The 22,707-nt window shown below is 61.4% G+C and overlaps 1 protein-coding gene and 1 long non-coding RNA gene across 2 annotated transcripts in view; one reads left to right on the top strand and one right to left on the bottom strand.

Annotated features, from left to right (window-relative positions):
* TRIM66 (tripartite motif containing 66) overlaps positions 1-22,707 on the bottom strand; it is a 61,130-nt gene that overhangs the window by 8,301 nt on the left and 30,122 nt on the right. Inside the window, 15 exon segments of the mRNA XM_047753359.1 lie at positions 19-120; positions 122-185; positions 597-657; positions 1,958-2,045; positions 2,047-2,136; positions 2,284-2,768; positions 11,785-11,788; positions 12,486-12,647; positions 13,935-14,836; positions 16,134-16,251; positions 18,421-18,567; positions 19,043-19,157; positions 20,281-20,397; positions 20,688-20,820; positions 21,901-22,048. Coding sequence (XP_047609315.1) covers positions 19-120; positions 122-185; positions 597-657; positions 1,958-2,045; positions 2,047-2,136; positions 2,284-2,768; positions 11,785-11,788; positions 12,486-12,647; positions 13,935-14,836; positions 16,134-16,251; positions 18,421-18,567; positions 19,043-19,157; positions 20,281-20,397; positions 20,688-20,820; positions 21,901-22,048 — 2,736 coding nt within the window.
* On the top strand, positions 120-3,780 carry LOC125111413 (uncharacterized). The gene is made up of 2 exons (XR_007130860.1): positions 120-847; positions 3,207-3,780. It is a non-coding gene; the product is annotated as an uncharacterized LOC125111413 (long non-coding RNA).

Genomic DNA, 22,707 nt, shown 5'->3' with positions numbered 1-22,707 from the left:
GGCTAGGGGCAGGGGCACCTGGATGGACATGCTGGAGGACTCGGCCCCCACACTCGATGATCCAGCAGGAGGCGCCCGTCCTGGTCGTTTCTTCTGCGGCTTCAGCTTGAACACCGGCACTCTCTCCCGAGGAGGCAGCGCAGATTTTGAGCCGCTCTAGCCGCACGTAGGGAACCTTGGGCTCACTAGTGGAGGGGCCACGGCGAGAATGATACCCCTGGGTCTCGGAGAGCCTCCTCTGCCCTCCACCCCACCCCAAGGCAGGTGCCTCTGTTGCCCCCCGCAACTGAATGCTGCTCGAGTGCCCCTCAGCCCCCACCGTCCAGGGCCCCTGGTCCACCCTGCCACCAGCTCTGCCCCGGTCCATCAGCCCTGGGAGCCCGCGCTCGGAGACGGGGGGCCCCCGAAGAGGAAGGACTGCACGTGGTGCAAGAGCCACGCTGTGCTCCCACAACCAGCCCCAACCCCCACGCGCCACCCCACTCCCGGGTCTGGGGCTCCAAGGTAGGTCACAGGGGATGCTCGCCTCCTGGGCCCACCGCCCAGGACACCAAGTTGGAGGGGAGGAGAGGGAGGCTGGGCCAAGACGCTGTTACCTGAGGCTCTGGTTCCCCTTTGGGTCTGGCTCCAGGGCTCCGTGTTCCAAGTTCTCACCCTCTGAGGCAAAGGACAAGCAAATACATCAATACGTCACCACACCCTACCCCCCACAGCTTCTACTCGTCCCTGCCACTCATCCTTCAGCCACACACCTGTCACAGCACGTAGTCACCCACAGAAGTAACCATCCTGCCACAGCTCCCTCCTGAGGGAGAGAGGCCACTTTCTTCTAAGAAGACAGACACAGGTAAGGCTCAGAGGGCTGAGTGTTGGCTCAGGGGCTGAGGGGCCAGCTTCTCGCCTTCAAAATGAGCTCAGAGATCACCTGTTCCCCACAGACCCTGGTGTCCCCTGCTCCTAGGAGTCAGCCTGTCCAGCCCCTGCCTTTGGGGCCAAGAGCTGGGATCTCGGCACGATCTAAGAATCCAGCTCACCCTCCACGGGCAGGAGGCTCCCTAGAGGTCCCCCCCGCCCCAAGAAGTGCAGCCTGTGTAGGTCGGCAGGGGCGGGGCCAGCGCTGAGTGAGGCCCGCTCAGCACCAGGCACCGCCCTGGGCACGTCCCACACCTAAGCAGCATCCCAAGTTTTAATTACCCTAAACATTCAGGCTTTTATTGCGCAGTTGATGAGAAAAGGAGAAAAACTATTTCATTTTCATCTATCGAATGTGTAGGAAACAGAGGGACCAGTACAAACTAAACAGGAATCATACGGTGAACGGAGAAAACCCCCAGAGCGTGCTGAGCTGCTGAGCTCCCCAGCATCCCTCGCCTTCCCCAGAGGGCAGGGACCTTGGCCCGGCCGGCTCGGGAAGAGGTGTGGGAGGCTGAGAAGAGAGGCAGACCATCTCCCCAGCTCCCTTTCCCTCGAGGCCCAAATCCCCGTCAGTTAGCGCCAGAACGAGGCGGCTCCTGTGAGCACAGGGTGAGTCATCAGTGACTTCGGTGGAGTTCTCTGTCCTAGGAAGCAGCTATGACTCACCCCATTTTCAGAGACGGAAACGAACTCAGAAAGCTTAGGGATCTCGGCCAGGTTCAGACATAAAGAGACAGAGCCAGCCCGCTGACGCAGCCAACTCCAAAGTCAGGCATGTTTTCCCCTAAAACGCCCCGAGGCTGGCCCTTCTGGGCCCTGCACCCCACGCCCCGATCTGCGTGGGGGGTGTCACAAGGAGGCGAGACCCTGCCACGCCTGGGGCAGCCACGCCACAGGGGGGGGAGGAGGACAGGCTGGGCAGGTGGGCTCGGGAGGAGGTGGGTCTGGCTGAGAGGGGACACTGCTCCCCCAGGCTCAGGCTGCCCCCGCCGCCCTGGCTCGCCTGGCGGCTCATGAGTGAGGCTGGCGACCCGGGTCCTACCTCTCCGGGCCTGGGGCCGCTGCGGGGCCACGGCTGCGCTGACCCCAGGGGCCAGCGCGGGCTTCTTCACAGAGAGGTTAATGGGCTCCCTCCAGCTCCGAGGGGGCAGCTTCCGGACCAGGGGCTGTGGGGCCTTGTCCCAGAGAGTCAGGGAAGCGGGGACGGTCCTCCCTTTCCATCTGTCGAAGTGAAAGGCCAACAAGAACCCTAGAAATCAGACCTTTTTCCTGCTGGCGGCCAACAGCCGAGGCCAGGATAAGGCCTTCGGGGGCCACCCGCCCCAGGGGTCAGCAGAGGAAGCCGAAGGGCACGTGCCCGAGACCTACCTTACACAGGGCACTCCCCAGGGAGGGGTTGGCCCCACCCCCGGGGCACAGGCTCCCTGCAGCTCGGCCAGAGCCAGGACTGCAGCTGGGTCCGGTTTCCGGCTGCGCGTCCGAGGCGGGAGGCGCGGTCTGCAGAGGACAAGCCGTGGGGCCTGGCACAGCCTGGGCAGGACCAGACATCAGGCAGGGCCCAGCCTGAGACGGATCACCGGCCAGGCTCGTGATGGCCTGGGAGGGATCACGCATGAGGCTGGGCATGGCCGGCAGGTGACTGGCTGACAGGCTGCATGCCGCCGGACTCGGACCGCTCGTCAAGCTGGACACGGTGGGCGAGGGGCCGCTCAGAAGGCTTGGCACCACCTGGGCGGGGGTGGCTGTCAGGCTGCTCATGCTCTGGAGCTGCGGCTCTAGGGTCCTCGCCAGCCTGGGAGACAACAGCGCCATCTCCAGCGTGTTGGAAGAGCCCGTGGTGCTCAAGGAGGGTGCTGTGCTGCGGGGCAGAGACGGGGGGCCGGGCCGTTAGCTGGGGGCGGGGGTGGCCCCGCGAGTGCCCCGCTCAGGCCCCATTCTGCCTCTGAGTTCAGGAGCTGCGAGAACCGCAGACAGCACGAGTCCTTTCCTCACCCTACCCCAAGGAGGCTGGTGGGCTGGACGCAGCGGCAGGCACGGGCTGAGGGCACAGGCGCACGGGCACGCATGCTGGTGGGAATGTGCGTGAGACACAGACTGACAGAGTCCCGGAGAGCGAAACAGAGAGTCTACCTCCTGACCTGAGGGTGCCACACACACATGCACACGCACGCACGCACGCACACACATCCCCTGTCCAGTGCCTGAGCAAAGGGTCAGACTGCAGAGCCCTCCAACTGCACGTCCCCGTCCGACTAAACCACTAACGGGCTCCCTTCCCTTTTATCCTGCAGGGGGTCCCACAGGGTCGCTTCCGCTCCATAAAAACGGGAGGGAGCTCAGAAGGCTCACTCAACCCCTGAGCTCACGGACACTGTCTGAGATAACGCCGAGGCGCGAGGAGCCCCAGTCCTGGGCAACGGGGTCGGTTCCAGACCAACCCCAGCACCACCAGCTCTGGACTGAGGGCTCGGCTGGAGGGAAGGCTCTGCGGCCCCACTCCGGCCGCCAAGACACGCTAAGCCAGAGGCCCAGAACCTCGGAGCGGCTGTATCTCACCACGACCCAGGCGGGACGACCCCCAATCCCTTCTCAGTTCTAACCGCCTGGTGACCTACGGAGACGAGGCCGGAGAGCATGATAAACAGAAGCGAGAGACACACACAACCCTGCGCGGATTCCACTTCCCTCCCCGGGCCGAGAGAGGCTTGATGGAGGGAGATGCTGAGCAGACTGGCTCTCGAGACGACCTTCAGGGATGTTTACATGGGATGTTCCTGCCCTTTTTTTAAGACTCAAGATATAAAAATGTGATATCTTTTAAAAATCAAAGGAGAGACAAGGAATAAATCTAAGCTTCCAAAATCAGCAGCTTAAATCTGTCGTTCTTTCCCCCCAAGTAACATGTTCAAGTTTCCACGGGAAAAGAAAAACTTCAAATACCCACGTGAGGTCAGTAAAGCGGCTGAACGGGGCGGGCTGACCTCACCTCCACGATGTCCCCTTCGTCCCCCACTTCTTGGATGCTAGGGGGCCGCATTCCCCACCCAAGCCAATACCCAACCTGCTCAATTCCACCCTTTAAACGAACGCCCCTCAAAGGAGCCCCCTCCTCCCCTCCCTGCTGCTGCCGCCCTGGCCGGGGCTGCAGTCGTGTCTTCCCAGACCTCGGCAGGAGCCTCCCCAGCACAGAAACGTGCCCACCACAGACCTGACCCCCCCTCCTCGGACACGCCCGCCCGAGCCCCGTTCTTAGGAAACCCGGGAAAACGACCTTGACGGCGCCCCCACAGCCCCCTCGTCCTCTGGGCGCCAGCCACCCAGGCAACGTCTCAGGCCCCCAAACGTGCCAAGCGCTCGTGCTCATAACCCTCGCCCCCTGGAGTCTGCACGCCACTCTCCCAGCCCTGCCCGTCCCCCCCCCCCGCCCCGCCCCCGACACGCTCGAGTGCCCTTGTACGCTCTCCAACTCCAGGACTTCCCTCTCGGAGCACAGGCCCTGGCACCACCTGGTCAATGCCTGCCTCCTTCACTAGACTGCAGACTCCACGAGAATACGGATTTGGGCTGTTCCGCTCTCCCACTGCCTTCCTAGACCTAAAAGCTGGATGAATGAGCTATTTACGACGTTTAAGAAACAACAGCAATGCACGGCTGCTTATTCTACAAACCATAAGCCAGATGAATAGCGGCTCAGTTCTACCAACCACTAAGTCTGTGAGTCTCTGTAAAATAACGTCTATTTTTATACAGCTGAAATTCATTAAGAATTTATTATACGTACGCAAATTACTGTTTTACATACACGTCCTCATTTAACCCTTACAATAAGCATGGAAGGGTTGTGAAAAAGGAAGAAATAAAAGAAATGACCCCCGTGAACATGTAGAGCGACGTCTGGTGGATCGTTTAGAGCTGCCGCTGCTGTTACTGTGATGCGTGTCACTGTGACTGTGACATTGTTACAATATCACTGCTGCTGTGATATTGCAGTGCAATAGCGCGGGTATTGTTATGAATATCACCGTGACTGTGACTGCTGTTGTTACAGTATTGCTGCTGCTGTGACCATCACTGTATTGTCGCTGCTACTGTGACAATAGCGCTGGTATTGTTCTGAATGCCACTGTGACTGTGACTGCTATTGTTGCAGTATCGCTGCTGCTGTGACCATCACTGTTACTGTCACGAATATCGCCGGTATTGTCGCTGCTACTGTGACAATAGCGCTGGTACTGTGATGAACGCCACCGTGACTGTGACTGCTGTGGTTACAGGACCGCGGGGATTACCCTGCTGCGATCATTAGTTACTGTCGTGACTGTCACCGTGACTGTGATTATCATCACTGTTGTGATCCTGCTTTTAACTCGAGAAAAAGGAAGCTCAGAAAGGCATCTGAAGCCTTTTTATGCTATTGAAAATGTCATTTTATGAATTTCCTTTTCGCTTTGTGGTCATACGCAGCCACACAACGGCGTTGTGTAGACGGACCCTGTGCTCAGGGACCTGACTGAGTCACCTGGAGGCCTTCTGTGCACACAGATCACGTCTTCCTTTCCGTGCTCCCGTTTCTCCCGCCTTCTCCACTGGCAGGCTCCTCCCTGGGAGGACGAACACAAGCAGTGGCCGCGGCCACTCTACTGCTCGTCCCAGGGGGTCCTTCCACGATTCACCCCCAAGTGCGAGACGATACGGGATCTTTCCAGATTGGGAGTCAGATCTGGCACGGAAGCCGCGCTCTTGGTCGGGCCTGTGTGCCCCTCTGTGGTCCCCCCCCCCGCCCCCGCCCATGTCCGTCCTCCCCTCCTCCCTCCCCCGCCCTCTGTCTCTCTCCACCTGCTGCTTCTCCGTCTTCTCCTCTCTCTTCTGCCCCCACCTTTCCTCTTTCTATTTCTTTAACTGCTTTAGGAAAGCTTGTATTTTCCACTCAGTTTTCAGTTTTAAAAGCAGGTAAGCTAAATACTCCTTATCGCTCTAAAGAAACTTGCTTTCCCTGTGGGTCTCGGTGGATCCAGAGTCCTCAATACAGACGCTTCAATTTGCCGTCCAGTCCGAGTCCCAAGGTACGAAGGGCTGAAGAGGACGAGGGACGCTCAGGCCAAACAGGCCAAGCGAGGCCCAGCCTGCACGGACACAGGCGCGTCTGGGGCCTGCGAGGCTGTGTGCCAGAAAGTTCTGACACTCCGTCTGGCTCCCTGCAGTGAAGAGCCGCGAAACCTGACGACAAAGTCCCTCACTTCAGGCACAGAAGAAAGAGGGGTGCTGAGACCCTCCGGCCCAGCCTGCCCGCCGGCGCTCCAAGGGGAGCAGGAGCCAGTGAGGGCCGCTTCAGGGCAGGAAAGCCGAGCCCCGGGGCCAGGAGGGGAGGGAGAAAGGGCTTCCAGGGCCGCTGGGGCGGGAGAAGGCCTGCGGAGTGCAGCCCCCGCAGGGGGCGCGCACGTGTCAAGGGAGGTGCCGCCTCGGGCAAGCGCTACCCCCAGGGCGGTTGGGAGGTCGGGGGCGGGGGGGAGGGCGAAGGTGCACGGCCAGCGGGAGCTCTGTCTCGGGCGGTCACGGACACGTCCCAGCTCAAGCGACACCTGGCTTCATCTCCACATGCAGAGCCTTCAGACCTCACAAGGAAACCACGTACCTCGAGATTCGCAGTGAAAGTAAACCACTCTCCAGTTCAGGGAGGAAGAGAAGCCAAAGACGCACAGCGCCTTCACCCTGGTACCGGCGCAGGTCCTCGCTGAGGCCCGAAGGGAGCCGCCCTCACCTCCAGGGCACGCCACCTCCCCACGGGCCCCTCACTTCCTCGCCTCCCCAGACTGGACGCCCCCGGCCCTCACGCGCTCGCCCCTTAGCGCGTGAGCTCTGCGTGCCACCTGCCTGATGTGTGACCTGTCTGAACTGTGCGACTTGTCCACCCCCCTCTCCGGGTCCCCTCTGCAGCCTCTTCTCCAGCCCATCCTGGTGGCCGGGCTCGGGGACCTGCTGCCTTCCCCTCCCCACCGTCGCCCCCCCCACCTTCTCCTGGAGCTCCGAGCGCCCACACCACCGTTCCAGGGATCGCCACGAGGGGTCGCAATCCAGAGAAAACATCGTGCTTTTATTTTAACAGGAAGGGAAATGCAGACACAGAGTAATTACTCAAAAGCTTATAAAGGAATCCAAGCCTGCGCCCAGCCTCAAACATCTGCTGACAGGTCTTGACTTTGTGCCATCAAGCAGAAAATGAGAGCCCCAGGAGGATACGAGGAAGAAGGTCACAAGCAGACACTTGGTGCCCAGCCCCCAAGTTTAATACGAATTTCAGGTTCTCCAAGCGGGATAACACAGTCGGGGGGACGTAGCAGAGACAGGCGGTGCTCCACAGAACTCAGTTTCCAGATACGCGACACACTCTGCTTTTAACGACATGCAACTGGCTTTAAGATCTGATGCTGGGGGGAGCTCCCAGGAGACACTACCCCGTCTTACGAAGCAGACCAGACTCCGTGGAGCCTAAGGACATTTCTTAGCGACGGAAAAGGAACGTGGACGAGGCTCCCCTGCCGCCGTATGTTCAGCAGTTTGTTGGTGCTTTAGGGAATTTCTAAGAACGTAAGGCTTCCTTGTGCTTATAGGGAAGACCTTACATCGTGGCACTTTTCCGGGTGATGTTTCTCGTCTTCTCCCTGTTGACAGCTGCCCTTACAGAAGCCCTGACTCCCTGCTTACTGCTGTCATACAGGAAATCCAAAATCTTCCGAAGAAAACCACACACCTAAGCTTGCTCGATCCAGAACAGTGACCAGCCTGGGCTTATCGTCTCATCCGGAAGGCGAGGTGAGGTTTGCGACTTCTGTTCTTGCTGCCGCTCCGAGGTGCTGCCTGCTCACTTCTGGTTTCAGGGTTTTGTTCTAGGAGTTTAAACTGTCAAGGGCTGACCGCATGGCAACATGCAGGAGGAGAAGAGACCGGTGACTTGGGAGTCGAGCTGTGGAAACACATCCTGTTCACGTCTTTCAACAGAGAAGGAAACAAGGCCGGGGAAACAGACTTGTGACTTCAATCCTTGGAACAGCTAAGTGTCAACAGCTTCAGATTAAGCAGAGTGGTTTAAATCAGCAGATCCCGAAACAACTGAATCGGAAAACTGCGGAGGGCACGCTTCCCGCACCTGGTGCACAAGCTGCCTTCCGACAGGAGAGCGGCTCTTCCGGGGTGCGTGGCCCCCAGTGCAGCGAGGGGCTCCCGTCTGAAGTCAGGCTACGGCCACAGACGGATCTGTGCTGTGCTCTTCTAACTGGCCAGTCCAATGGCAAAGCCCACGGCTGCAGAGAGAGGCTGCGCGCGCCCAGAGCCCTGAAGACCTGAGTTGAGGGCGGAGGCGGAAAGCCACTCGGGGTCAAAGCCAGAGTGAGTGGAGCCCTCAAAGCCCACATCTTGGGAGAAGGAGGCCAGAGGTGCTTCCCCAGGCTGCTTAAGGAAATTCAAGGCTCAGCAGGAACCATCTGCTTTCCACGGGCACAGGTTGGGTCTGGGGATGAAATCAAACTAGAACGAAGGAGACAGGCCTCCTGGAGAAAGCACCACTGAGGAGCCAGGCCTTGGGCATACCCGGTCCACGGCTGCGCAGGTCAGAGCACATCTGCAGAGGGCTGCACACGCTCCCCAGGACCCGGGCCCTAAGAAACCCCCACCAGTGCCGGGACATTCTGAGCAAAAGCTGCTGTCGGTGCCAGGCTCTGGGGAAGAGGGCCGCTGGGGCAGAGCATCCGGGATCTGGAGACCGGGAAGGCAGGGGGCCCGGCATTTCCCTACGAGGTCAAGGTGGAGAGGGTGCATTTAGGCAAATCGTTTTCCGTCTCTGGGCTTAGATTTCTTCCTCTGCAGGTTCGAGTGAAGCTCGCTGAGTTGTAAGAACCTAATCGAGAGCTCTGAGTCGGGTCCCTCGACTCTTCCGCGTCACTCTTCATCTGGAACGGGACGCCTGCCACTTCTGACCTCAGCTGAGAACGCATCCCAGGCTCCTCTTGAGCCACGGGCAGCAGCTCGGTGGCCTCAAAGTCCTCTGTCGAAGACCTGGGGCCACGTTACGAGCAGAAGAGAGGCCTCCCTTGCAGGTGACCTGGGTGCAGATGGGGCTCTCTGTGATGCCCGCAGCCTGGACTCCACGCGAGTCTTGAGGAGAGGAGTGCGTGCAGCAAGGTCAGACGTACGGAATGGAGCCACGGAAGTGTCTTCCGGTTTCACTTGGGACTTAAAGGGGTTCTGTTGTGGGGTTGTCTTTCTTCAGAGGGGCTGAGCCAAGACTGGGAAGCCCAGGTAACAGTTAGTGCCCAATGCATGTCCAAGTTCATTCAAAAACACCTGAAGGAGCCAGGTCAAGTGACGGGTGAAACGCCCCTGAGCTAGCAGAGCGCAGGCCGCTACAAAACCCATCCGGGAACTCTCACGTCTCGTTTGCTGCAGCAAGTCTATTTTCACCCCCAGCTCATTGAGTCCCAACTCCCAGGTACCTGTGGACAGCTGCTCTGCTCTAAGAGAAGTCCTCCTTGTGGTGACACAAAGTCAGGGAGCAGCGTGGAGCCTGTGGAATACACGGAGCGGGGCCGGTGCCACAGGCTCCTCTCGCTGTGGCCTCAGGGAGCCTGGACGCCCCTGGTGCGCACAGACCAGCCAGGCTAAGGAGTGCGCTGGGGCCGACCACCGTGACCAGACAAAAAGAGCCAAGTCCTCGTCAGAGACTGGAGGAGCCTCGGCTACTTCCAAGGCTGCAGGGACAGGAACATCCAGCAGAGGGAGGCCAAAGGGACCCAGTCCTCCGCTGCCGGGCACAGAGGGAGGCCGCCTACCGGTCACGACGCACAGGCTGAGGCGGGGACCTGCGCTCTGGCCCCACCGCTGCCGGCGGGCAGCTGTTTAACGCTCGGGCGGTCACTTAACCTCTCTGGGTCTCAGTTCCCGCATCTTTCAAAGGGGACTAAGAAAGTGACTTCCTCAGAGCATGGCTATAGGGCAAACAAAGGGACGAAATGGAGAAGTCCATGTAAGACCTACTTAAAGAGCAGAAAATGCCACCCAGAGTATTATTGACGAACAGCCAGAAACTCCAAAGGTTGTTTTTCAGTCTTGACCTTCACACCCTCTCCTGCCCGACAAGATTCAAGACAAAAAGAAAGTCCTCCTTCCTGCTTCTGGACCTGTGTGTATAACGGGTGCCTCTGAGGCTCCTCTGGGCCAGGAGGGCCACCCGGAGGCTCTTTCCCTGGGAGCCTTGGCCATAAAGAAGCTCCTGAAGCAGCCGGTCAATGTCAGGCCCCTTGCCCCTCCGCAGCGCTGCCTGGGGCCGGGCTGAGGGCCGGGGCGCTCAAACGGAGAGGCGAGCGTTCGAGGGATCCCCATCAACCCCGCGGCCCCCGGAGCCGGCATCCCCGCGCTGCTCAGAGCGCCGTGGGCCCACGGGCACAGCAGCCCCCGCACTGTGCCGGGAGCAGAACCGAGACGCGTCCCCTCCGCAGCAGGGCTCGGGGCACGGCCTCGCCACCTCTGAGCGCCGCGAGCCCCGGCCTCCTGTGGGCCTCCTGCCGCCGGCCTGGCGCCCCTCCCAGCACCCTCTGGCGCAGCTCCCGCAGGACCACGGCCGCAGTCAAAACCTGGCTTTGTCCTCCCCCCAGCGTGCTTTTCCTGCCACGCTCCCGGCTCGTCTGCAGCTGGACTCCACGTCCGAAAGCTGCGGGGAGCTCATCCTCTGAAGGCCTCGCTGCCTCTTCACGCCCCGCATTCCGACTTCACTCAACTCCTATTTCTCCTCTGCAGGACTCTCATCTCCCGCACTGCAGCTAAAATGGCTTTTCTAAGGGGAATTCAAACCCAGCCCTCCGAGCTAGAACGCCTCCATTCACGCCTCGCAACCCCCGAGACTGAGTGTCAGCCTCAGAGCATCATTCGCGAGGCCGTCCAGGCTCTGCTCGCAGTCCCTCCCAGGCCCCGGGACAGCTCCGTTCCCACGAAGCCAAACCACCTGCAAGCCCCAGGCAGCCAGGCTCTCTCTTGCTTCTGGCCCTTCGTACTTCCTCTCTGACTCCTTCTTCCAGCCTCTCCCCAGCCAGCCCTCCCCAGCCTCGCTCCTCTTCCCCCAACCTCCGCTTAAAGCCTGTCCTCTAGGAAGCCGTCCGGGAACAGCCCCTCTCGCGCGCGGGGCGCTCCTGAGCCCGTGACCGCGGTATCCCACACCACGGCTGCTGTATCCCGATCCACCTGGCCCACCAGACGGTCCTCTCCAGTCCGGTCCGACAGCTGGCGGAAGACCTGGCGTCCCACTAGGGGAATGATATACATAAACACGTGTGAACGCTGTATGTAAACAAACGCACGGAGAGATGGATCGCCGATGGCCAGGCAGCTACTCCAGAGGTAAAAACGTAAACCTCTAAGAGTCACAGAGGGCCAATTTACAGACTCTCTACGGCCTTTAAAGCCAAACCATTTCCAAAAGGGTAGGACCGGCGGGGCAGAAACAGCCATGCGCACCACAGGCCTGCCCAGACCTCGAGAGTCACGGGAGGCGGCCAAGTTGACATTTCGCTTGTGCTGTCTCTTCCTTTTTCAAACTCTCACGCAGCCCTGAGCTAGACTGATCTAGGACACAGATGGCAGTGGTGCTGCTGGGAGAGATGCGACAAGGGGCAGGTGCACAGAAGGACTAGGGGAACTGGGGCTGCAGAGCCCAGGGGACGCGCAGGGCCGGGGAGGCGGGCTAGGAGGGTACAGACCAGCGGACAGGGCTTCAAGAACAGGGCTGAGGGGAGGCACCTGGAGACTGGAGTCCTGGCCCGAAGAGGCAGCAGGACAAGCGGGACGGGGCCGAGGGACAGGCAGGGCTAAGGGGAAGGCGTGCACAGTGCTGAGGTGCCAGCCAGGAGCGTGGCCGGGGCGGGCGTGAAGGGCAGCTGAGAGCAGGACGGCTGAGGAGTCCCGGGACCCTGGGTTACTGCCATGAGCCCTGCCAGCGAGTGGCAGGTGGACAGACAGGAAGGGCTCCGAGAGCTCGTCTTTGAGAGACTCCAGTGCCCCTAGCGCTCCGCCACCCCCGCAGGACGCCCTCCAGGCTGCTCCCCCACCAGGCTCGTCATTCCAGCCCTAAGCCAACCAACTGAGGACTCTCCCCCATTCGCATCCGCTGCAGAGGGAACAAGTTCAGGCTTCGGATTCTAGGTGTAAATACACCTTAGCCTTCGCATCTACTAGCTGTAGAAGGCTAGACCTCAGCCTCCTTAGCCATACAACAAGGATGCCGCCTCCCAGAGCTGGTAAGGTAAGTGGCATCGCCCAGGAAGCACACGCAGTCCCGGTACAGAGTCGGCCGTCCGTGCCTGGCTCCCTTCCCCTCGCCCCTCCTCTCCTCAGGCTCCTGCGCGTGGGAGGGGGCGGCGGAGGGCCCTGCTGACTCACTAGGACAGGCGGCATGAGTCAGGGCTCTGGAGCATCCAGGGGTGCAACAGGGACACTCCTCCCCCCGCCCAATCGTCCCGGTCCGGGTCCCCGAGGTCTTGACGGGCACAGGGCCCCGTGCGGTCAGGGAAAGTGGGCTCCGTTACTACCTTTCTCGCCACGTTCGCAGACGCGAGCTGGGCGGCGCCGTCCAGGGCGGGGACGGGGTGCGGGGTCTCCCCGCCGGCTGCGGGGGGCAGGCTGGCCGCGGTGTTCCTGTCAAGAGGAAAGGCTGGCTTCGGGCCTTCAGGCGCTGGGGGCTCATCTGCAGCCTGGAGAGGAGAAGCAGACGTGGGTGAATTTTCCTGCAACGACGAACACCCGCAGCAAGAGCGCAGGCTCGCCCTGCACGGCGAGGGGCCACGCACGCGCACTGCTTCACGTTTTCCCAGCAAGAAAGATTCTCTTCTCTAAACCCTTCCGGATGAGACACCTCGGGACAAAACCCAAACCGAGAATGCGGAGCTAACGCTGTCCCCGTCCCCTCAGCGATCGCAGGCGTTTTGACTCCACCGGCGGCCTCTAAACCCTGGACCTCCCCTGCCACCACAGGGGTGAGTTCTCATCCCCCGGAGGAGCGGAGCCTCAGAGGAAGACACGGGAAGCACGACCTGAGGTTTCCGGGACAGAAGCCGAAGTGTGAGGCCGTATAGTCTATAATAAAGTAAAAGTCAGCAGAGCGGCTCTGAAGGTATAAATGTGGCTGCACATTTAAAGGAGCTACCGCTACGGGAAGAGCGAGAGAGGCGGAGGAAGGGGCTGGAGCGGTGCGCTCGGGAGACGAGGAGAAGCACAGCCGGGTGGGAGGGCAGAGGCCGGGAGGCCCTGAGTATGGGCGGCCCTCCCGCGGGCTTTGGCTGAGCAGAGGGAGGGGCAGCCTTCCTCGCCCGGAGGGTGAGAATGAGGCCTCCTGCGGGCATCGCGGAGTCCGCAGGCCTGGGTCCATGTCTTGGCTCTACCGCTCGGTGTCTTATGATCTCCAGGCAGACCGCGTGCCCCTCTCTGCCCTCCACTTCTGCCCCCAGGAAAACAGGCGGCGAGGCCTGCCTAGCGTGCTGCCGACAGGATAAAGGGCGCAGTGTGTGTGAAACACCCCGAGCTTCAAACCTGTCTGTTCAGTGTTAGGGGCCTGCTGCCTGCCGGCATCCAGGGTGCCTCCCCTTCCCTTCCCCTGTGGTCTGGGATTCCCAGGTGACAGCAAGACGTCAGGGCTCACCCAGGTAAGACACAGCCTCCCTTCAACACTGGCACTGGCTGGGGTTCCGCACAGCTCGGGAAGTGCCACTCATGGACAAGGAGCCTGGGGTCGCCCAGGAGGTCAGGGATAACTTTGGCCTCTGGGAACAGTACTGAGCCCAGATCCACGCGGGGACTGGGGCCTCTGCTCTCTGGAGCTTTTCTGAGACGGGAGAGAGAGAGAGCCCGGGCCAGGCCTGAGTTGTGAGGGCGGGGTTCAAGGCCACCCTAAAACGAAGACGCTGCTCCTGCGCCACCGTGTGTCGGGAGCGCCCTGCACGGTCACAGGGAGAACGCGTGCTGCACGCCGCCCCGAGGCTCACCTGCACGGGGTCCTCCTGGCCCTGGGGCTGGACGGGCGCCGGCTGCCGCACAATGTAGTTGATCTGCCCCACAATGGTTTGCTGAAGGTGTTGAGGGGACTTGGTCTGACTCAGCTGCAGGCTGGGCTGCTGAGCCTGAAGGAGCAGCTCCAGGTCCTTCTGCATCTCCTCCAGCTCAAACTTGTGGTGCATTATGTCCACGTTCTGGGCACAGGCAGGCCCAGGAGGGCCCTCCTGCTGACCGGGAGCCAGGTGCTGGGATGGAGGCAGGGACGGGGGTGGCTGCTGCGGGGGAGGGGGTGGCGGCGGGGGCGGAGGCGGCAGCTGCTGCTGTGGCTGCTGCTGGAAGTGGCTGAGCTTCAGCTTCTGGTGGTGGCCAAACTGGACGTGGATAGAGGGCGTGTGTGAGGCGGGGTGCGCGTGGGCGCCCTGCTGAGCTTCCTGGGGAGGGACGACGCACACGGGCTGGGGGGCCGGCGGCTGCCCCAGCCGCTGGGACCCGCTCTCCGGCTCGGCGGGGGGCTGCGTGTCCAGCCAGGGCTGCAGCAGCTTGGGAGAATGCGGGTGGCAGGGCAGGTCCTTGTCCTTGGGCAGCAGGGCGGAGCACTGCAGGGACCCCAGCTGCTGGGGCATCTCAGAGGGCGGCCTAAAGCTGTGGGCTGGGTGCAGGCTGGGTGGGGGGATCTGGCCTTTGAGGGAGGGCGACACTGGGGGGCAGTGAGAGCAGCAGACCGATGAGGAGCACAGGGCTGGCGACTGGAACTTGTACGAAGGGTGGCTCGGAGTCTCTTGCGGAGCCACTGGGGACTGATGGCTTTGACAGAAAGATGACGGACCCTGGAAGCCTCCATAAGCAGGAGGATCTGCCCGCGACAGCTGTCCGCCGTCCGTAGTTATACAGCCTAGACACCAGAAGAGAGGGTTCCTGGGGTAACGGGCAGCTGTGCCCTTGCCACCTGCCGCTCCTGGGACCACAGGACATGACTCAGAGATGACGACGTGCAACCCTGACCCTCAGGACTCAGCCTCCATCGCTGCCGGCAGGGGGGCCTCCTGGCCCCGCTCGGGGTCAGGAGGCATCTGAGACACGAGCTCAGCTCTTGTCTGGTGCTCAGGCCTGACTCCGTGCGTGTCCCACGCGAGAAGCCGCAGCCTCACAGAGCACCTACCTCTCTTTAAACAGAAGAGCCCAGCGGAGACTCAGAACCACCACCACCACCACACCAACAGAACCCAAGCCTGGGGAGGAGAGGGAGCGGCCTGCAAAGTGCAGAACTCCCCCCGCTCCCCCGGGACAAACGAGCCACTCTTCCACCACGGATCCGGGCACGTGGGGCGGAGGAGAGCGGGAAGCTCCCACAGCGGGTCAGTGCCAGGAGCCTGGGCCGTGGGCCTGGGCCGCACGCACGAGGAGCTGGTACCTCTCGCTACTGGCAGCTAAGGGCTCCTGCAGCTCGCCTGGGGCTCGCTCAGGGGGAGACCGCACTCCCAAGGGCGGGGGGCGTGCTTTATTCACCTGGGGTCACTGGGGGCCAGTGTGCGTCTGACTCAGAGCAGGTGCTTGAACCAAAGGGAAAGGGAGGCAAAACCAATAAGCCCAAAAAAGCACGGATCACTGGCCGCAGGTTCCACCCTCCGCCACAGTCAGAGCCGGAGGAAGGCAGCAGCTGGCCACGAGTGTAACAAGCCTGTCACGAGGCGGCCGGCAGGCACAGGGAAGCTGTCTGCACTCTGCCCAAAGTCTGCGTGCCCACAAGTTACTGCAACAGGGGAGAAAAACGCCTGAGGTCGTGAACTGTCTGCTCACATCTCACCTCCACAGGGTGTGCGCTCCTGGCCGCCCATCTCTCTGCGTCACTGAGAGCCCTCTGCGCGCGCGCGCACACACACACGTGCACCCTTCCACCCAGGTGGCCCACTGCGGCGCGGGCCACTGTCTCGTCTCCTCTCTAACAATGAAACCGAGGTCACGGGCATTCACACAGGACTTATAAAAGTCCTGAACTGCCATTGAGATTTACGCTGTCAACTCTCCCCCACCCCTGCCCTACCCTCATCCCCTCCAAAAAGGTTTGCTGAATGGCCCCACGACTGCTGGCAGCCTCAGCGAGCGTTTCCTGGCGGGCAGGCGCTGACGTTCCCAGCAGGCGGGCAGACGGCCTGCACGCGGCCTTGGCGCGGAGCGGGCCCTGAGCTCACCAAGGGAAGCCAGCTGCTTGGTCCAGAAGTTAGGCTCCCACGTGAATCTGATGCTCCAAGGGGAGCCGGGGTCTGTGTTACAGTTTGTCTCCAGCAGCCGCTGCATCTGAAACACAATCTGACAACAGCGCCTGGGTCATCTCTGTGGGCGTCTTGTGCCGCGTGCCAGCTCCTCCCGCTCCCTCTGCCCAGGTGGAAGGGCCCAAGCCATGGCCCCTGGGCCTGTGGTCCCCACGGGCTCGCTTCCTCCCTCCGGGAGTCTTCACACGCCTCCCTGCCCTCCCCCCACTCCCACGGACCCCTTCCATCACAAACTCTCCAAGACTCTGTCCAAGACTCTGCGGACTGTCCAACTACCCCACCAACATCTAGGTGTAACCAATGTTCTCATCAGCCGCCCGGCCTCTTACTTCCTTGATCTTTTTTTGGGGGGGGGGTATTTTTAGGGCTGCACCTGCAGCACACGAAGGCTCCCAGGCTAGGGGTCTAATCAGAGCTACAGCTGCCAGCCCACATCACAGCCGCGGCAACGCCAAATCCTCAGCCCACTGAGGGAGGCCAGGGATGGAACCCGCATCCTCGTGGATCCTGCTTGGGTTCTTAACCCCCTGAGCCGCGCTGGGAACCCTCCTTATCTCTTTACCGTAAATCACCTGCACCTCCCGCTCTCGAGTTCAGTCACCACCCTAGGCCGTTTTCATCACCCAGAACCATCCCGCCCGGGGGACCTTACACCCCAGCGACCCCTCCCGGATCCCAACTCGCTGTCACCCCCTTGTGCGCGTGCGCGTCAGCCTCACCCAGCTCCCCCGTCCAGAGGGCTGTCCCTGCCTCCTGTCGTTTTCAGTAACAATGTCGCCAGGGCCCCGAGGCCTGACCGCGTGTCAACGCCCCACCCCAAAGCCATGTGATCTGGGGTTGCTTCAGGGATCGTCCACCTCGGGCCACCCTTCGGTCTGCGTTCCTGTCACTTGCTTTCCTGCCAGCTTCCTCTTCCACGACCCTTAACGACCACTGAAACCCCTCCTCGCCTCTTCGATGCCATGGACCCGACGCCCAACCCTCTCGACATCACCTCCCACTTCACAGAGGGCGGACAAATCACACAGGAGTTCCCGTCATGGCTCAAGGGGTTAAGAACCCGACCAGGATCCATGAGCATACAGGTTCCATTGCCGGCCTCACTGCGGCATAGGTCACAGATGTGGTTCGGACCTGGCGTGGCTGTGGCTGCGGTGCAGGTCACAGACGTGGCTCAGATCCCGTGCAGCTGCGGCTCCGCTTCGGTCCCCAGCCTGGGAGCCTCCAGGAGCTGCAGGTGCCGAGTGTGTTCCGTGTCCAGGGCCAAGGTCACCCGCGGACCGCTTCTTCCTGCCTCCGGGGTTGGCTGGCTCCACCCAGGGCTCGCCTGCCTTCCACCTCTGCTCCCGCATAAACACGCGCGGGTCCTCCTTCTTTGCAAAGGACCCCCGGCCCTTTCCTTCCCCAGCGACCTTCCTACGTCCCGCCTTCTCACTTTCGTCTCCACTTCTCATCCTCTCTTCCTCGGTCGCATTCGAGCTTCTGCCCGCCGACTTCGCTGGAATTTCTTTCAAAGGTGACGAGGGCCTCCTGACGCCCAGATCCCAGGGCTTCTCCCCACTGCCCGTCCTCCTCACCCAGGCCGCAGCACGGACGCCGAGCTCAGGAGACCCCAAACAGCTCCGCGCACCAGGCCCTCTGCCCTGACAGCTGCTCTCGGCCCCTCTGCCCCTCCGCCATCCACACTGAAATCGACGTTCCCCCCCCCCCCGCCCCCCCCAGCCCAGATGTCGTCTCCTCCTCCTCCCTCTCCCCAGCACCCCAGTGACTCCCACGTGTCTCTCTCTAGCCCTGCCCTTTTCTCTGACTTCCAGACCCGTCTATCAGAACGGACTCCAACGCTCCTTTCTGATGTCCCACAGCCCCTTAGATTCAGCACGTCCAGATCTAAGCGCCTGCACGTCTCTCAAAAGTGCCGCTCCTCTTCCTGGGCATCCCCGTCCTCCGACGCCAATGCGTCGACGTCCTCAACGCCCCCTTCCCTCCTAGACGCCGCCGGAACCCAAACAAGAGTCCGTGGAAGGTCCTGGTGCCCGGCCGATGCCTGGACCCGTGACCTCAGGCGGGACTTGAGAACTTCCCAGCTGGGTCGCCTGGAGGCAGCAGGGCTACCCCAGCACCTGGCCCCTGGCCCTGCGGGGGTTGGCGAAAGACGGTTTTCCCTTGCTGACCCGACCGGTGACGGAGGAGGTGGGGCCCCTCGTACCAGCTCTTTGCTGAAGAGGAAGGGGACGCTGCTCTTGCTGCAGAGAGCCCAGGTAATGAAATTCTGCACGTGCTCGAACTGACGGCTGAGAAGCATGATGCTCTGCAGCTGCTGCTCCAGCTTCCGCTTCCGCTCGTTGGTGATGCCCTGCGGACAGAGAGAGGACAGCATCCCTGACCCTAGTTGTGGACAGCAGGCCATGCGCCTGGGAAGCACGGTGGCCCAAGCGCGTGGCACAGACACAGACGGAATCAGAGGAAACTGCAGCCCTGCGAGGAGGACGTGGCTGCTGAGGGCGGGGAAGGGAGGGAGGAAGGGCAGCAGCGTTTGCGATGCAACCATGGGACGGGGGAGGCAAGAAGGAGGGTCTGCCCCCTCCTTGGGCGTCAGTAATCCGCGACGCCCTTTCAAGGCTACAGCTGTCTTGCTGCCACGGCACGAGTGGGACTTTGATCTGATTTTCTACCCCTGAATGAGCCAACTTCCCACAGTGAGACTGGACGTTTTAAGGCACAGGGAGCTGCAGGGAGCTATGGAAAGCGAACCTCTGCACTCTAGCCCAGGAGCCCGGAGCCCTGAGCCCGCGTCCAGCCCGCGCAGAGGGAGAGCCTGCGCCCCGTACCTCCAGCTCCTCCATGAGCCCGTTGGCCTGTTTGTTCAGCTCACTCATCAGCACCATCTTGGCCATCTTGATCTGGTTCTCCACCTTCCTGTGCTGATGCTTCACCTCAAAAATCCTGCCAACAGGACGGGACGGTGCGTGGGGAGCCCTCCCCCAGGCCTGCCAGGCCCCGCGACAGCAGACCCGAGAGCCTGCCCATCCAGGTCGGGCCCAGCAGGCCCCAAATGTGAAGCAACAGGAGCCCCTCTCCCCCCGCCCCTCCCTCTGCAGCCCAGCCCCCTCGAGCCAAGAAGCCCAGCGCCCACGTTCAGCCCCGGCTCCTCCAGGTAAACTCAGGTCCACCAGGCGACCCTCGCCATGACCTCACACAGCGCCAGACGCGGGACACGGAGAGCGCGGGGGTGACCTCACGTCATCTGCTATTTGCGTAAAGGGAGACTACTGCGCTGGGCGGTGTCCGACGTAAAGAGAACAGCCAGGGACAGCACGGGGAACAGGCATGGCCAAGGGCTGCGGATGTCGCGGGTGAATGGGTGGCGACCGCGGACGCGGACAGCGTTGCTTTTCGGGGTGACTAAGTCGGTTTAAAGGCAGACTGCCGTAACAGTGGTGGCACAACTCGATGACTAAGCTAAAACCCACGGAGTTACACATTTTAAAAGGGCGATTTTATGGTATAGACATTGTATCTCAGGAAAGCTATTTCTTTAAAAAAAAGAAAGAAAATAAATATATATCTATGGGCTTCGAAGCCACACAGACCGAGCTTCCAAACTCAGCCCCGACGAGTTGTGAGCCGTGACAACCTCGGCCGCCTCATCAGGGAACAGAGATGAGCCCTGCCTCAAAGGATGTGGGAACTGATCCAAACGACGCCTGCGTGGCACCCAGCCCAGCGTGTGCCAGCCGGTCCTGGTGGTTCCTGCCACGCACAGGTTTACATGGGAAAACCGCCGGGAGGGGGGCGACGAGGTTCCATGGCCCTGACCTGAGCCCACACGGCAAACGACACCCTCCTCCCCACCCCCCGCTCGGTGCCCTTGTGTTTAGCGCCTGCCTTTGGCTAGTTCACGGCCACTCTAGCCCAGACTCAGCCCTGCTCACCCAGGGATGACCCGAAACCCCTCCCTGCCCCGAGACCTGCATGTCCCCATCACAAGCACTGCACCCGGGTCCTGGGACCCAGGTGAGCCGGAATGGCGCGTGTCCAGGGCTGGCGGGGGACTGGCCTCTGCTACCTGTCCTCGATTTGCTTGGCCGACGTCTGCAGACTGGATTTCTTATGCGCCACCTGCGTGGTCACACTTTCCAGAAGCATCCTCTGGTTTTGTAAAACTTCTTCAAGATGTCGGCACCTAGCGGAGGAGGCGGAGAAAAAGCTGAAGACGGCGCGTCTCACTCTGAGCTCAGCAGCCAAGCAAGAACCTGGAGGGAGCGCCTCAGCCAGGTCCGCGGAGGGGGAGCCAGAGACTCCAGGCCCTTCTGGCCTTCTCCAGAGAAGCCCCCCGTGCCCCCCAGGAACAAGGAAAAACCTGAGCCCGGGGGCTGCTGGCTCGCTTGAGCAGGGGGAAGGGCCCGGACGCCCTCGCAGGTGAGAAGCGGTCCGCAGCCCTCCCGGGTGCCCTCTGGGCCGCCGGCTGCCCACCTGTGCTCCTTGTGCTCCAGCAGGAGGCAGCTGTGGCAGGTGAGCACGTCGCAGGTCTCGCAGAAGAGCCTGAGCACCTCCTGTGTGTGCAGAGGACAGCACACGGCCAAGTCTCCAGGACTGCTGCTCACTCCTGCCGGAGAAGACAGAGGAAGTGGGCCGCCCTGGCTCGGGAGGCAGCCTCAGCCTCCACAGACACAGGCAGACGCGGCGCTTGCAGGGAAGGTGGCGCGAACTGGAAGGCGTCTCCCGGGCCAGGGAGGCTGCAGGAGCCTCCGGAGGAGGGGGCCGGGGCTGGCCGGACGCGTCGGCTTTCCAGAAATGATGCGCCATCAAGCCCCAGGCATCCTGCCACCTGCTGGGGCTGAGGAAGGTGCCTGCTACCGTTGCACAGGGAGCTCCTGCAGAAGAGCGAAGCCTCTGACTCGACCTAAACCTCTCCATTAACCAGGATTCTCTATGGTGGGGCTGAAACCAGCTACCCCACCTTACCGGGCTCTGGGCCGGGTGACCTGGATCATGAATGCTGGTTCCTGTGGGTCCGATGAAGGTCAAACTCCTCCCACAGTTCAAGGGCCTTAAGAAAAGACTTTCAAGAAGACTGTCATTTAAAAGAGATGCCAGAATTCGCTCAGCAGTTAACGAACCCGACCAGGATCCACGAGGATGCAGGTTCCATCCCTGGCTCCCTCAGTGGGTGGAGGATCTGGCGTTGCCGTGAGCTGTGGTGCAGGTTGACGTGGCTCAGATCCTGCATTGCTGTGGCTGTGGTGTAGGCCGGCAGCTGCAGCTCCGATTCGACCCCTAGCCTGGGAACGTCCATATGCCATGGTGTGGCCCTAAAAAGCAAAAAAATAAAAATAAATAAAACAGATGGTGCTGGATGGACAAATGGACAAACCCTAATCCAGGCTGTTAAGTCAAGTAACTAAACAGGAGTGAGGCCACTTGCTCTAGACAAGGATGAAAGATGAGCTTCCACGGTAATTCAAGACTGTTCCTCCCAAGACCCCTCCCACACCGCCACCCCCACAGGGAGAGCCTAGCGGGAACTCACGCGGCCACACGGCCCTGGAGGAGACAGCTTTCCTTTAGGAAAGGCTCTGAGACCACCCCCGGCAGGGTGACATGGCCAGAGAGCTATTCAACGAGGAGCTCACAGGCTGGCGCTACCGAGGGCACAGGGGCTGGAGGGGAGGACGGGCAGCGCTACCTGGAGGTGCCTTCTGGGTGCGCGGCAGGAGCAGGCCCCCGGGCGCAGGGCCGTGCCGGTGCTCCTCTGTGCAGGAGCTGCACAGCCAGCGGTTGCAGTAGGTGCAGAGGATGTGTGCTGCCCGCTTCTCCTTGCACTCGGAGCAGTTCTGGAAGAAGAGTTCTGGAATTACTGACGCCACCTGCATCGGACCTGCTTCTATGGGAGGTAACCACGCTCGGGACTGGGGTCTGAAGGGCTCCCCCCGCTATGCTGGAGGGCAGCCCGTGCGGGAGGGCGGCCTGGGAGCCACCCGTGTGGCAGCGTGAAGGGAAGCAGCCTTTATGACAATGCAGTGGCCTCAGGGGCTCTTCCCCCCAGCCCTGTGCTGAAGCTGAGGCTATGAACATGAAGTGGGCGAGGCTCTGCTCTCGGGGTACACACAGCCTGGATGGGGGGCTAACCCTCAGCAGGCGACACCGGGATGCAAGGATGCGCCAGGTGCTAAGCAAGCAAAGCGAGGTTGCCAGGGTCCTGTCTAGGAGCGGCTGTCTCAGGAACGCTTCCACAAAGTGGGGCATCTGAGTGGGAGACTGAAGGCCAGGTCACTGGGCAGGGCAGACCAGGCTGGGGGCTGGAATTCACAGGCAAAAGCAGAAAGTCCATCGTGCCTGCCGGGAGGGAGAAGCTGCAGCTGCGTGAGGACGTGCCATCAGCAGAGAGCCATTCGCAGAGCTGTGATCCCACCATGGGACAAGCCCCGTCTGCTCCCAGTCAAAGTTCATTCACTGGGTCAGAAAGGACCACGTGGGGCAGACAGAAAAGGCA

This window comes from Phacochoerus africanus, chromosome 11, assembly GCF_016906955.1.
Source record: "Phacochoerus africanus isolate WHEZ1 chromosome 11, ROS_Pafr_v1, whole genome shotgun sequence".
In the NCBI taxonomy this organism is placed as follows: domain Eukaryota; kingdom Metazoa; phylum Chordata; class Mammalia; order Artiodactyla; family Suidae; genus Phacochoerus; species Phacochoerus africanus.
The sequence above is the reverse complement of the archived record's forward strand: the minus strand, read 5'-3'. Positions and strand labels throughout refer to the sequence as shown.